Genomic DNA, 12,695 nt, shown 5'->3' with positions numbered 1-12,695 from the left:
GTTTCCAATTCTATAACCTTTCTCACATAGTAAAAGAAAACTATAGTCATATCGATCAAAATATGAAAATATATAATAATCGTTTTATACTATTATATATGCCCTTACACACTTATACGATTTATATAAGTTTTGTTTGTAATTAAAATACGCGTAATAGTGTAAATATAAAAGTACTTATAGTAAAATTTGTGTACGTCATGTAAATGTAAGTGTGTAAAGACATAATGGTAAAAAATGACAACCAATTATAAGAAGTTCCGTGATTGGGATCCGAATCGTAGGTAAAATAGAGTAAATTCATAGCTAAGAAAATATTTTGATTATGAATTATATAGGCAATAAGGCCATCTCATGACTTAAGAAACTTCGTGCTTGAATTGTTTGCAAACAATATTCAATTCACGACTAATGATCACCTTCGCAATTGTGAATTATTATAGAAATAAATAAGGATAAAATTATAAGGATGCCTATTATTGTAATTTAGTGTGTATATTTTTTAACTTTATAATAACAAAATGACCATTTTATTAGTTCTCTCCTAAATATAATATTCTAGCTAGTATGTAAATTATAAACATAAAAAATGGGATAATATATATCCAATTATGTTATTTTTCATATAGCAAAACAAGAGAGTTGTGCATATAAATTCATGTAATAATATTTTTACATTGTTACACATTACAACACAAAATTCGTATAAACCGAGTAAGTGTGCAAGAACATAGAAATCAGAAATAACCACTATTTCTATATTTTTATCTACATGACTATAAATATTTCCTCTTACTGTAATCTTTTGGTTAGAATGTGTTGCCTCTATAATAAAACCAAACATGTATTTATAGAGAGAAAACATAGCAAAAAACATATACTAGTAGTGAAAAATTATAGCCATGCATATACAAATATGAAAATAATAATCATTTTTACTATTATGCCCTTATACAGCACATCTTACACGATTAACACGAATTTTGATCACTTGTCAATGATAATATATTCCCACTGCAATTCACCTTAAAAAAGTAATAAATATATATCAATTTGAGGTGGTCTTCTTCTGTACATCTGTCGGCATCGTGTGGACGGGTCAATCTTGCCCAGACCCGACTCCCTCATTTTTTTCTATTCAATTTTTTCGACCAGCGTAAATAATATTTTACTAACTAACAACAAATGACATTTATATTAAATACAAATGATATTTAATTCACAAACAATACTTTTTATAAATAGGCCCAATATGTATAGAAACGTTTTAGAACTCTTTTGAATTGAGATGCGTCTTGGGTACACCCGGGTGTACCATACAACCGGGTCACACCTTCACTTAAACTTTGACCCGCACTCTGATTTGAACCCATATCCTGACCCAACTCATATAAATAACACTATTTTGGGTACGGGTCAACCCGGTTGTACGGTACACCCAGGTGTACCCAAGATTTTGTGTGCTCACTATTAGAAAAAGAAGCACACATGTCACTGCATACACGATGTTTTTTTATGAAAAAACGTCCTTTGTGCAATGTCATATATTGAATATACATGATGCATTGCTGACAATTTTAAAAAAAGTGTCATATATGAGCATCGTTTTTTCTTAGTATACATGCATGTTTTACGCTTAGACTAGTGCTTTTTTCTTCTTCTTTGTGAGATTATTTACATATAGTAGCACTCTTAATTAAAAATTAGTGTGAGAAGGAAAAGGAAAATGAAATATTCATCTGTATTTGATTATTCCAGGGCCCATCTCCCTTCATTACCTCTTCACACACTGGTTGATCAAAGATATATATGGTTGCAGTGTCATTATCTAAATAATATTGGGTATTTATTGTGATTCAATAATTAATGCCATCACATTTGGAGGAAATTGATTTACTCTTATCTCTCGTACGTTACAATATGAATTACTCTTTTTTTTTTAATTACAAGAGGTATTTATTATATAATCAAATAAGCTATTCGCATGCAAGTGAGATCTCACGAAAGTGGAAAAAACTATACCGCACTTACGTAGACGGGATCACTATCCACACAAAAATGAGAAAACTATACACCACACAAAAGTGGAAAAACTACATTATACATAGACGGGATTATTACCCACACAAAAGTAAAAAAAAAAAACTACATCGCATAGGTAAGATTGAATCCAAGACTTCTCATAAAAGAGAATCCAAGACCTCTCACATAGAAAAGTCACAACACGTAGGCAAGACCAATATTCACAAAAAAAAATGGGAAAACTACATCGCATGTAGACGGGGTTAAATTCAAGAGCAGAGAAAAAAAAATTAGTGCCTCAACTTTACCACTTGAACTAAGTCTCATTGACACAATATGAATTACTCTTGTTCATGTTATTTCTAGCATAAGACAATTTGGTAATTGCATCAGAACTTCTATAAATTAATACTCAATAATTAATATTTTTGACTTGTATCGATTCAAAATATCATTAATTTTAATAAGAGAATAAAGTAATATTTTTTAGATATTTATATAAATTTGGATCCCAACAAATATAATATTGCCTCCGTCCACGAAAAGATGTTCTAATTTGCTATTTTGATCCGTTCACAAAAATATGTCTTAATCTATTTAATAATAATTTGTGAGTTCCTTTTTTCATTCACGAATTTGTCGATGGCGTCAATGTCGAGGTAGCGACGGAGATCGAGATCGAGATCGAGAAAGAGCGTGTGACTGTGTGTGGCTGAGCGTGTGTTAAGGTGTGAATGTATGTAGGTTAAATTAGGGCAATAAATTGGGCCTGGCCCCCTTTTGGTTTAATTTTATGTGTTTAAAATTTATTTAATTGTGTGGACCCAATTTTAATTGCCAAATGGGCTTCGGCCTATGGATTTAACTTTTGATTAATTTGGGCTTAATGTTGGGTTGGGTTTTATATCTAACACACCTCATGGGCTTGTATAAATAACCCATAAATTATACTTCGTTCACCAAAAAATATCATAATTTATCATTTTGATCTGTCTACAAAAAAAATGTTCTAATCTATTTTTAGTAATAACTTGTGGGCCTCTTTCTCCACTCATTAACTTCACTTTTCTTAGTTTGTGGGGCCCTTTTTCCACTAGCTAAATAAACAACACAAATTTTCTTAAAACTCGTGCACTCTCCCTTATGACATCTTTTTGTGAACGGATAAAATATTAAAATTAATTATTTTATAAGTTAAATTTAGTTTTAAATCAAATATAGAGCTAAATTTTTATAAGAGAAGATCTTTTATTATTTATTTTATTTTAATAATTAGATAAATGACTTTAATAGTCTTACGAGTGAATTACTAAGATTTAAATCATTCTTAAAGTTTAATTAGGTCTTTATTTAAATTTATCTAACTAGGTGTGGCGCGACTAAGACTTGGACTTTGATTTTAAATTTCCAGTATTTGCTATCAAGTTCATGTTTAAGGCGTGAGATTTATTTAAATGCATGTTGTGGTTATATATTGTCCATTTTATGTTTACCATATGTGTTATGAATTATATGTATCGTTAGGGGCCCGTTGAATGGGTCTAGGACGTCACAGTCTTTAGTATGTCACAATTATGTTCGAATGTTAAAGTTAAAGTTGCAATCATTGTCGCCAGGAGTCCACTGAATAGATCCAGGATAAAAAGGTCTTTGGTATGCTACTATGCGAATAAATGTTATGATCGTATGTGTTACCGTTTTATTAATTTAGACAATTATTGCATGATAGCCCCTCATATTGAACATACTTTTGTGTGCTCATCCCATATTTAATATTTCATGTGATTGATCTTGGAGACGTGTGGAAGGTCAAATGGTGCGTCGAATCTATTTGAAAAATGATGTTTTCTTTTTTAACCTAGTTTATTAGCCAATGGTTTGTCAAGAGTAAACTTTGAGTCTTAAACTACTTCCAAATCATGTTTGACTTACTAAGTTAAATATTATCTTTTGGCTTGATACTTTTAAATTAAAGTTTAGCCAAATATTTTATTTAAGAATTTATTCGTTTTGGAAAAATGATTTTAAAATAATCAATTTTTATTATTATTTTATGATACTTTCTCCTATTAAAAGTTATTAAAATTTATATTTAACACTTTAATTAGGGTGTACAACATGGTATCAAAGCAGGTCTACTTCCCGTAGACTATGCTAAATAAAATTGCATAAAAAATTTATTAGTCATGTGTGACAAAACCATTCGACCACTACACGCTCCGACTTCGAAGGTAAATGTGATTTAAAAGTTTTTCAAACGATGAATATAAACTGTTTATATTCCGAAATTATGTTGAATTTGCTGGGATCATTGAAGTATTGAATTTGAAATAGATAAGAATATAGTATAAGTTTTTAATATGTTGAATTTTATAAATTTTATACTTCTACCTACTAAAATTTTCAATCTCACTCTGATCTTTTAATGCTTTTCACTGATTAAAAAATCTAAATAAAAAGATAGACATAATATATAATTTAATATTATTTTAATTTCAATATTTTCTAATCTTTTTACTAATGATTACTATTAGCGTATAATTTTCTATTAGCTACCCATTGTTTTGTATAGGAATTCTCAAATCTAGTTTGGGAGTTGGGTTATCAATGGCTCCCAATAAAAAATTGAAACAGAAGGCCGCTGCCGCCGCCGCCGCCGGCGGCGGACCGCCTCAGCCCGCCACAGGATACCCGGCGTGCCTACGGTCTATATCGCCGTCGTCCGTTGCTATCTCTATCCATGCGAAGCCTGGCTCCCGGCTCGCCACCATCACCGGTAGTAATCATCATTTTCTCCTTGTGTGTTTTTTTGTATGTGTGTGCGGAAATTCAATTAATTAATCCATCTTGCTCATTGCTTAGCTTCTGCATTTTCAATTTTGATTTGATAAAAAACCGTAGATATGAATGACGACGCGTTAGGAGTCCAGATTGATGCTCCCGCTAAAGACGGCGAAGCTAACGCCGCTCTTCTCGACTACATAAGCTCTGTAATTCTCTTTCCCCGTTCTAGAATTTCAAGTATATTCATTAATCAAATACTCCATCTTTTTTTTTTTTTCCCAATTCATGGTTTGATCTTAGGTTTTCTGAATTAGATTTATGAAGTGTTTTTATTGAACTTACAACTTAGAGGGTGTTTGACTAAGCTTGTTTTAAATAGCTTATAAGCTCTTGAAGCTTGTAAGATATTTCAGAGCTTATAAGATATAGTTTCTTAGGAGCTTATAAGTTCTCAAAATATTTGGATAATTGAGCTTACAAGCTAGGGAGAGAATTTTTAGTTAGAGAGAAAATATAAAAATAAAAAATTATAGTTGAATTATTTTTGTAAAATGAGTATTGCTTATAAGATAATGAGAAAATAAATTGGGGTAGAGGAACTTATTTTTCCGAGAGCTTATTTTTACAGTTCATAAGCTCTTTAGGAGCTTATTTTGCCAAATACTTTGAAGGAGCTTATAAGCTCTTAAACAACTTATAAGTTGTTTTAAAGAGCTTATAAGCTCAACCGAACACCCTCTTAGTATATAGGAAGATTTGGTAGTGTTAATGGATTCGGTTTTTGTAATATTTATGCCACGTTTTTGATCTATCATTGTTGTCTGATTTATGAGATGGTCTGCTATAAAACTAGCTTTGGTAAGTTCTTCATTACTTGTATGGATAAGTAAGTTCTCCAATACTTGTATGGATAAGTAAGTTCTCCAATACTTGTATGGATAAGAAGTGTATATAACTTCTATCATAGGAATCAATTGAGAAACGAAGTGTGCTAGTTACTGCACACTGCGTGTTGTTTGAAAACTTCCTCTGTGATTGTTGATCACACTATAAGATCGCTGCCTTTCAATGATTCAGCAGGAGTGAGTAGTATGATGCTAGATTTTGTTACGGGAAGGAATTTTTTTCGTATAGATCATGTTTATGTCTCATGTCAATCTACACAGTGCTTCATTAGTTTCTGTAGTTCCACATAAACATGGAAATCTTCAGGTTCATTTTCTTCCTCCTTCTCTATCATGTTTATATTCTTCTTCATAAATCAATTTACAGTTTTGCTTATTTTGTGGGAAATATTGGTATAATCGGCACTGGTATAAGCACCAAATGTAAATCAGCTAAAATTCTGAATTGTTGTTTTTGGGGGCTTTTAGATGATTAGGCTTGATACATAAAAATAGTAAGATTATAATCACTTGTTTACTTTGATGGATTGAAACTTTGGGGATATCCCAAACACTTCATTATTTCTATCATTTAAGCTAATTTTGCTTGATTCTTATTGTGGGATCGGAGAAATCCTACTCTTGAGGATAAAATACTCAGTTATGCATCTTATCAATCATGCAAAGTAAATGCTCACTTGATATACAAATAAAGAGAATGTTACTTCTTTCTTGAAGTTTAGTGTTTACTTCTTTGGACATAAAGCTGTGATTTTTTAGACCTTTATTCACAATTCCATGATCTTGTAAGCAGGTTATTGGGGTGAAAAAAAGGCAAGTTTCAATAGGTTCTGGCTCGAAATCGAGGGATAAGATAGTGATAGTGGAGGAGGTGACTTTGCAGACTGTATTTGACTCTCTAAATAGAGCTCTAATGAGCCAGTGATGTACTTTGCAAATAGGTTTGTATTATATAAGAGGCACAGTTCAACAATTCATTGCAATTCCTCATATTCTGCCTATGAAACTTCTTTAACCTCCACAAACGGTGAAATGCAAGTAACACATGTACCACACGTTACTTGGACATAAGTACTAACACTCACCACCCAACCCCTCAAGAAACAAACAAGAGTCTACAACTCCTTTACAATTTACGCTCAATAGTGTTTACCTCACAACACTCTAGTGCTAGAACTCGTACTGAAACTAGTACTAGGAAGAATGATACTTGTAACATGTCTGAGGGACACCTAGCAGGAACAAAAGACGCTCGACACTACATTGTGCAAGATTAATTAATTCAATTCAGCACGAACTCCTCTCACCTTTGTGAACGAAAGTGAGTCTGCTTGTATAATCTTCAAGCCCGAGATCTTCTCTTGCAGCCCAACAAAGACCGTTTCCTTTTTGAAAATTGAAATAGATCTTTGACTTGTATACGAACTTTCTTTGTAGATAGACTTCCCTTGTTAAGTAACTCATATCTCATCTCAATCTACACTCAGGATGACAACAAATTTCGTCGATCTTCTTTTTCTTTTATGAATAAGAAAATTGCCATAAATAATAGTCGTCATGTCTTGGCACTCGTATCTTAGCAAGCATTGCGGACTAAAAAACTTTGTCAATATAATTGACAATATACTCCAAGAAATTGTATTTTGAGTGGAAAAAAGAGCCATGCGTTAGCATAGGTAAATGAGCTGATACATTGAAGATAATATATTATGAAAGTGAAATAAAAGATGTACTCCATCGGCCCACGATAAGTATGGTGTGAATGGGAAGACACGAATTTTAAAAAATTATTGAGAGGTGTATAAAGTGGAGGAAGTGACTCGTCAAAGTTGACTAGTATACCCCAATTCGTGCGATGCACGACGGACATCAAAATTAAACGAAAAGTTTAAATAAATAAATAAATATAAATAAAAAATTAAAATATAAATAAATACAAAATATGTTTTATAAATAAAATATAATAATTCACATCAATGACTCAATAAAATCTTGAATTTAAAAATATAAAATTTCAATTTATACAAAATATATTGATAATTATAGTTATTAAATAAATTTAAAACTGATTTGATAATGAAAATTTGCATTATGCATATTGTTATATAGTATTATTCATCATAATAAATATTTTAATACACAAACATAAATAAAAAGTTATAAATTTTTTATGAAGAGACAGAAACTAAAATATTTTAAAATTTTCATAACTTATTCATTTTTAATTCATTTTTGATGATTTTTTTATACTATATTAAATTCAAGATATATATTGATTATTTTTTCATGAAGTCATTATTTTTGATGATTTTTGTAAGTTTCGACAGACATGAAAAAAGTTAGCACTTTCCATGTGAGTGTGAGTTGTTAGAACACAAAGTCAAATTAAATATTTGGGACACCAATTGCATTCCATCATTGACTTTAAAAGTCATCGGCCTTCATTGAAAAGTATTGTTACAAGTAAGACTTGCAGTCTTCATTCTCACAACGATGGATAAATCAGAGTCTTCCTCTCGACAAACTCTCTCAGAGATGTTCCAACATTTACATAAATGGAGGAACACGAGAAAGACCAAGAGGAGAGACCCTCTCAAATTCAAGTGGTCTCAGTTTCATCTCTCTGTAGTCCACGGCTATGTCTTGAAGCTGAAGCTCAGCCCCGATTCCAAGCTGCTGCGCCTCGCCACCTCGCTCAACCATGAATTCTCCGGCCTCGTGCCCGAAAACTCCGCTGAATACGACGGCAGAGTCGCGTCTCTCGCGCACGCACTCGAGGAAGTCTTCGTCGTGCCAGAGCAGCACCAGTTGTTCGAGAGGGACGAGGCGGTCGAGAGAGACGGATTGATCGCAGCGTTAATGGACATGCTTCTGCGTCTGCTGCATAACCGGCCGGGCTCGGTCCACTCGGTCGAGGACAGAATCGAGCATCTGCGGAAGCTGCTGAGGTTTCTTCTCGCTGTTCTTGGCCATGATCAGCAGGGTGGTCATGACCTCTTGACAGAATTTGAAACAGTGGCGAATAAGGCCGGGAGTTTGGTTCATCTCATCGTCTTCTCAGCCGAGCCAGATTCGATATCCAAATCTGCGGAGAAGGGCTTCGGAGCTCTTCTGCGACGCATGGAGGACTTGAAATCCAGAATCATCAAGCGACGTGGTGTTACAGAAGCTGATGCAACTCGAAAGACAGCGGCAGCTGGGGATTCTCTCTTCATCGTGGATTCTTTAGTTGATGATCTTGGAGATCTGTTGAGCAGGGTTGGGATCGCTGATGTGAAGGATCAGGTCGCGACGCTGCAGCACGAGCTGAGGCTTTCGAGCTCTCTGCTCAAGGATTCTCGGCTTCCACAACACGTGATGCAGCTCAGAGACGCGGCCTATGAAGCAGAGTATTTGATCAACTCTTTCCTGGTTGGGAATGGGGATGTCTCCTGCAGGTATTTCTCCATCAGCCTTGCTCGTGTCATTCGCAACGTCAAGTCCCTCCAGTCGGGCCATCGAGGAAGTGAGAAAAATGTTGACGCTTGTGTCTCAAGATTCGGACAACTATCAATACAGAATAAGAGCAGCAGTAGTGTTGAGGATGTAATAGGCTTTGAGGACAAGGAATTGGAGATTCTGCAGTATCTTGATGGCGGGTCGGAGAATCTGCAGATCGTGGCCTTATCTGGGATGCCTGGAGTTGGTAAGACAACTTTAGCCAAGAAAATGTATCATCATCCATCTCTTACACATAAGTTTGACATACGCTCGTGGTGTGTAGTTTCCCACAAGCATCAAATGAGAAATGTGTTGATTGAGATTCTCGTTAACTTGAAAATCGTGTTGGACAAGGAGGAGATGCTGAATCTCGGAGAAGAAAGCTTGAAGACAGTGATTCACCAAATTTTATTCAAAAGGAGGTATCTGATTGTGATGGATGATATCTGGAGTACGGAAGCATGGGATGGTTTACAAGCTTGCTTCCCAGATAATGGAAACGGAAGTCGGATATTGTTGACAAGCAGGAATAGGAGAGTGGCTCCACCTCACAGCATGGTGTGTGAGCTTCCCCTCATGTCAAATAAACATTGTTGGAAGCTGCTGAGGAAGAAGGTGTTCCAAGACAAACCTTTCCCTCCCAATCTGAAGAAGATTGCGAAGAGAATTGCAAGAAGCTGTCGCGGGCTGCCACTCGCAGTTGTTGTCACAGCTGGGATTCTTTCCGGCATGAACAACCACGAGAGCACGTGGAGGGAAGTGGAAGGAAATCTAGCAAGTTATATGCACGCAGTTGAAAACAATTTGATGATGCAAATTGTGGAACTCAGCTATGCTAATCTAGCAGATCACCTGAAGCCGTGCTTTCTTTATTTTGGAGTGTTTCAGCAGGGCGAGCAGATCCTCGTTGCCGAGCTGCTGAGGCTGTGGATTGCTGAGGGCTTCGTACGTAGGCAGGGGACGAAGAGGCCGGAGAGCGTAGCAGAGAACTACTTAATGGACCTGATGGATAGGAACCTTGTGACTGCTGCAAGAAGTAGATTAGATGGTGGAGTCAAAGAGTGTGTTGTTCATGATCTATTGCATGAATTCTGCTTGAAGAGATGTGAGGAAGAAAACTTACATACATTGGTGGACAAGTAAGCCTCTGATCTCATTTTTATATGTTGGTTTTGTATTGCTCAACATCTGGTATGTTTTGAACATATTCTGGTTGATAGAATTAGGAAATTATGCCTCATAACAACAGGTAATTAAAATTCCATGAAAATATGTCTTAACGGTGGGTGACACGGATTTAAGAAAACTTATGCTGTTTATTTAGTGAGTGAAAAAAGGCCCTGCATGTATTAAAGATCACATGACGGTAGACTCGAACTCAGGACCTTAGGCATTAAACCTCTATCGCTAGACCAACACACACACATTAAAAAGTAATTTTTGGTCTTGTTAGTAGTGTGTAGTGTATGAAAACACTAAGCTCACTGTTAAAACAGGACCGTAACTTTTAGTGTTTTTCAGAGAGATGACTATATGTTACGGAATTTGAAAATGAGGACCATATATTAGGAAATTTGAGAATAAGGACTATAGTTTTCATTTTTTTACATTTACACTCTTATTTAACACATCAAAATAGCTTCAATCACAGCACGAAATATGAATGTAAATATGAAAAATGGAAGCTATAGTCCTCATTTTAAAATCTCGTAACATATAGTCTTTTTTCTGAAAACACTGAAGGTTACGGTCTTGTTTTAACAATTACCTCGAAAATACTAGTTACCAGATTAATAGGTGATCACACGCACAATATAATTAACAAGCAAATGACAAGTCTCATTTTCTTGTATAATCAGAGACTACTCAATAAACAAGACGCAGCAACGGCTGTGTATCCGTGATTTCGTGAGCTCGCCGAGGTCGCCGCTGTTCGGGCTGCATGTCCGCTCGATTCTTGGCTGCTTCCCGACGTCCGGTTTCCTGAACATGAAGCTACTCAGAGTTCTGCTCTTGCAGGGACTAGTCTCTCATGGGAGCTTGAACGAAATCAAACATCTATACAACCTGAGATGCTTGTCAATTGGATATGGCTTGTCGTCACCAACGCTAGAGCTTCTCAAGCTAGCCTTCCTGAGCAGCCTCGTCAACCTCGAATTCCTCCAAGTCAAGTCTCAGTTCTACTTGGTGTGCACACCCTCAGCAATGGCGGAGATGGTGAAGCTGCGATACATCGACGTGAGCACTCAACTCAGTTTCGGCGAAGAAAGCTGCTCCGGATCCCAACCTGACAACAACCTCGAGTTTCTCTCCAATGTCGTGATTCGGGACGTGAATGATGAAAGCGTGCTCAAATGCTCTCCTAATCTTCGCGAGCTCAAATGCAAATGCTTCCCCCTTGTGTCGGAGGAGACGGGGGAGCTCCGGTATCCGGATTTCGCCTTCTTTACGCAGCTGGAATTGCTACACTTGGAAGGTGGCTTCGTCAACGCCATCGCGGATATTAGCCTCCCCTCGAATGTGAAGGAGCTCACGCTGTCCGGATTGTACTTGCCTTGGGAGAAGATCTCGGTGATTGGGGGACTGCAGAGCCTTCAGAAGCTCAAGCTGTTGTTCGGAGCCTTCGACGGCGAAGTGTGGGAGACGAGGGAGGGAGATTTCCAGCAGCTGAGGCTGCTGATGCTCAAGACAGTGTATGATCTGAGAGAGTGGGAGGTTGAGAGCTGGGAGCATTTTCCGAGGCTGCGGTGGTTGGTCTTGGATGATTGCCAGCATCTGCAGAAGATTCCGGCGGCGGTCGGGGATATAGCGACGCTGGAGGTGGTTGAGATCAAAGGCTACTGCCAGGAGACATTGATGGAGTCTGCGCAGGAGATTGAGAAACAACAGAGAGAAGAGGGAAACGAGGAGCTGAAGTTCAATCTCCACAAAATTATTGGCTTGACATCTGAAACGGCTTCAAGCTTCTTCTTGTCTTTGCTAAATTAACAATTGATTTAAATTTGTAGAAAGAAAATATTTCATTATCTAAAATTCAAAGCATATACTATATATACTCACGGGATTAAAAGAGCTTTTGTTAGTAGAGTTAGTCTCATGTGAGACCGGTCTCATGGATGAGATCGGTTCTCCAGGAGAGGGCGCGAGCGCGGCATTGGACCGTGATCTAGGCGTGGCCGCGTTGTGAAAGACACGAGGGCAGAGTGCAGGATGCGACGACGGCTTTGGCAAAGTCACGATCGCGGCCGCAAAGTGCATATGTGTACTGGAAAAAGATGGAGTTACATAAAAATATTATAGTTTTTTCATATCAATGGTTACTTTTTATTGCGACAATAATTATTTGACAAATAAATTAAAAGTATATGTTTTTGTGAGTAAAAATAACAATTATCGTGAGAAAAGTAACGTTTGACAAACATTACATTACTTCGTACCGATTTGTACTTTTCATCACAACAATAATTACTGTAAATTATCCGGTCTGTGATCCCAAACCCACTT

The 12,695-nt window shown here is 36.3% G+C and overlaps 2 protein-coding genes across 4 annotated transcripts; both read left to right on the top strand.

Moving 5' to 3' along the window:
* The first annotated feature begins 2,573 nt into the window (after positions 1-2,573).
* LOC130989976 (uncharacterized) lies at positions 2,574-6,684 on the top strand. Of its 2 annotated transcripts, XM_057914163.1 has the most exons (4): positions 2,574-2,632; positions 4,557-4,798; positions 4,924-5,012; positions 6,505-6,684. In XM_057914163.1, exons 2-4 carry the CDS (start codon positions 4,630-4,632, stop codon positions 6,634-6,636), a joined length of 390 nt encoding a protein of 129 aa, XP_057770146.1. In that variant the 5' UTR covers positions 2,574-2,632; positions 4,557-4,629; the 3' UTR covers positions 6,637-6,684. The 2 variants fall into 2 exon arrangements, with proteins under 2 accessions (XP_057770146.1, XP_057770145.1); XM_057914162.1 differs by lacking the exon at positions 2,574-2,632 and having other exon boundaries at positions 4,513-4,798.
* Positions 6,685-8,072: 1,388 nt separating this feature from the next.
* LOC130989974 (putative late blight resistance protein homolog R1A-3) lies at positions 8,073-12,263 on the top strand. 2 transcript variants are annotated; one of them, XM_057914159.1, is made up of 3 exons: positions 8,145-9,396; positions 9,475-10,330; positions 11,051-12,263. In XM_057914159.1, the coding sequence occupies exons 1-3, from the start codon at positions 8,205-8,207 to the stop codon at positions 12,177-12,179; spliced, it is 3,177 nt and encodes a 1,058-aa protein (XP_057770142.1). In that variant the 5' UTR covers positions 8,145-8,204; the 3' UTR covers positions 12,180-12,263. The 2 variants fall into 2 exon arrangements, with proteins under 2 accessions (XP_057770141.1, XP_057770142.1); XM_057914158.1 differs by having other exon boundaries at positions 8,073-10,330.
* Positions 12,264-12,695: the final 432 nt, after the last annotated feature.

Source organism: Salvia miltiorrhiza, chromosome 6, assembly GCF_028751815.1.
Source record: "Salvia miltiorrhiza cultivar Shanhuang (shh) chromosome 6, IMPLAD_Smil_shh, whole genome shotgun sequence".
Taxonomy (NCBI): domain Eukaryota; kingdom Viridiplantae; phylum Streptophyta; class Magnoliopsida; order Lamiales; family Lamiaceae; genus Salvia; species Salvia miltiorrhiza.
The sequence above is the reverse complement of the archived record's forward strand: the minus strand, read 5'-3'. Positions and strand labels throughout refer to the sequence as shown.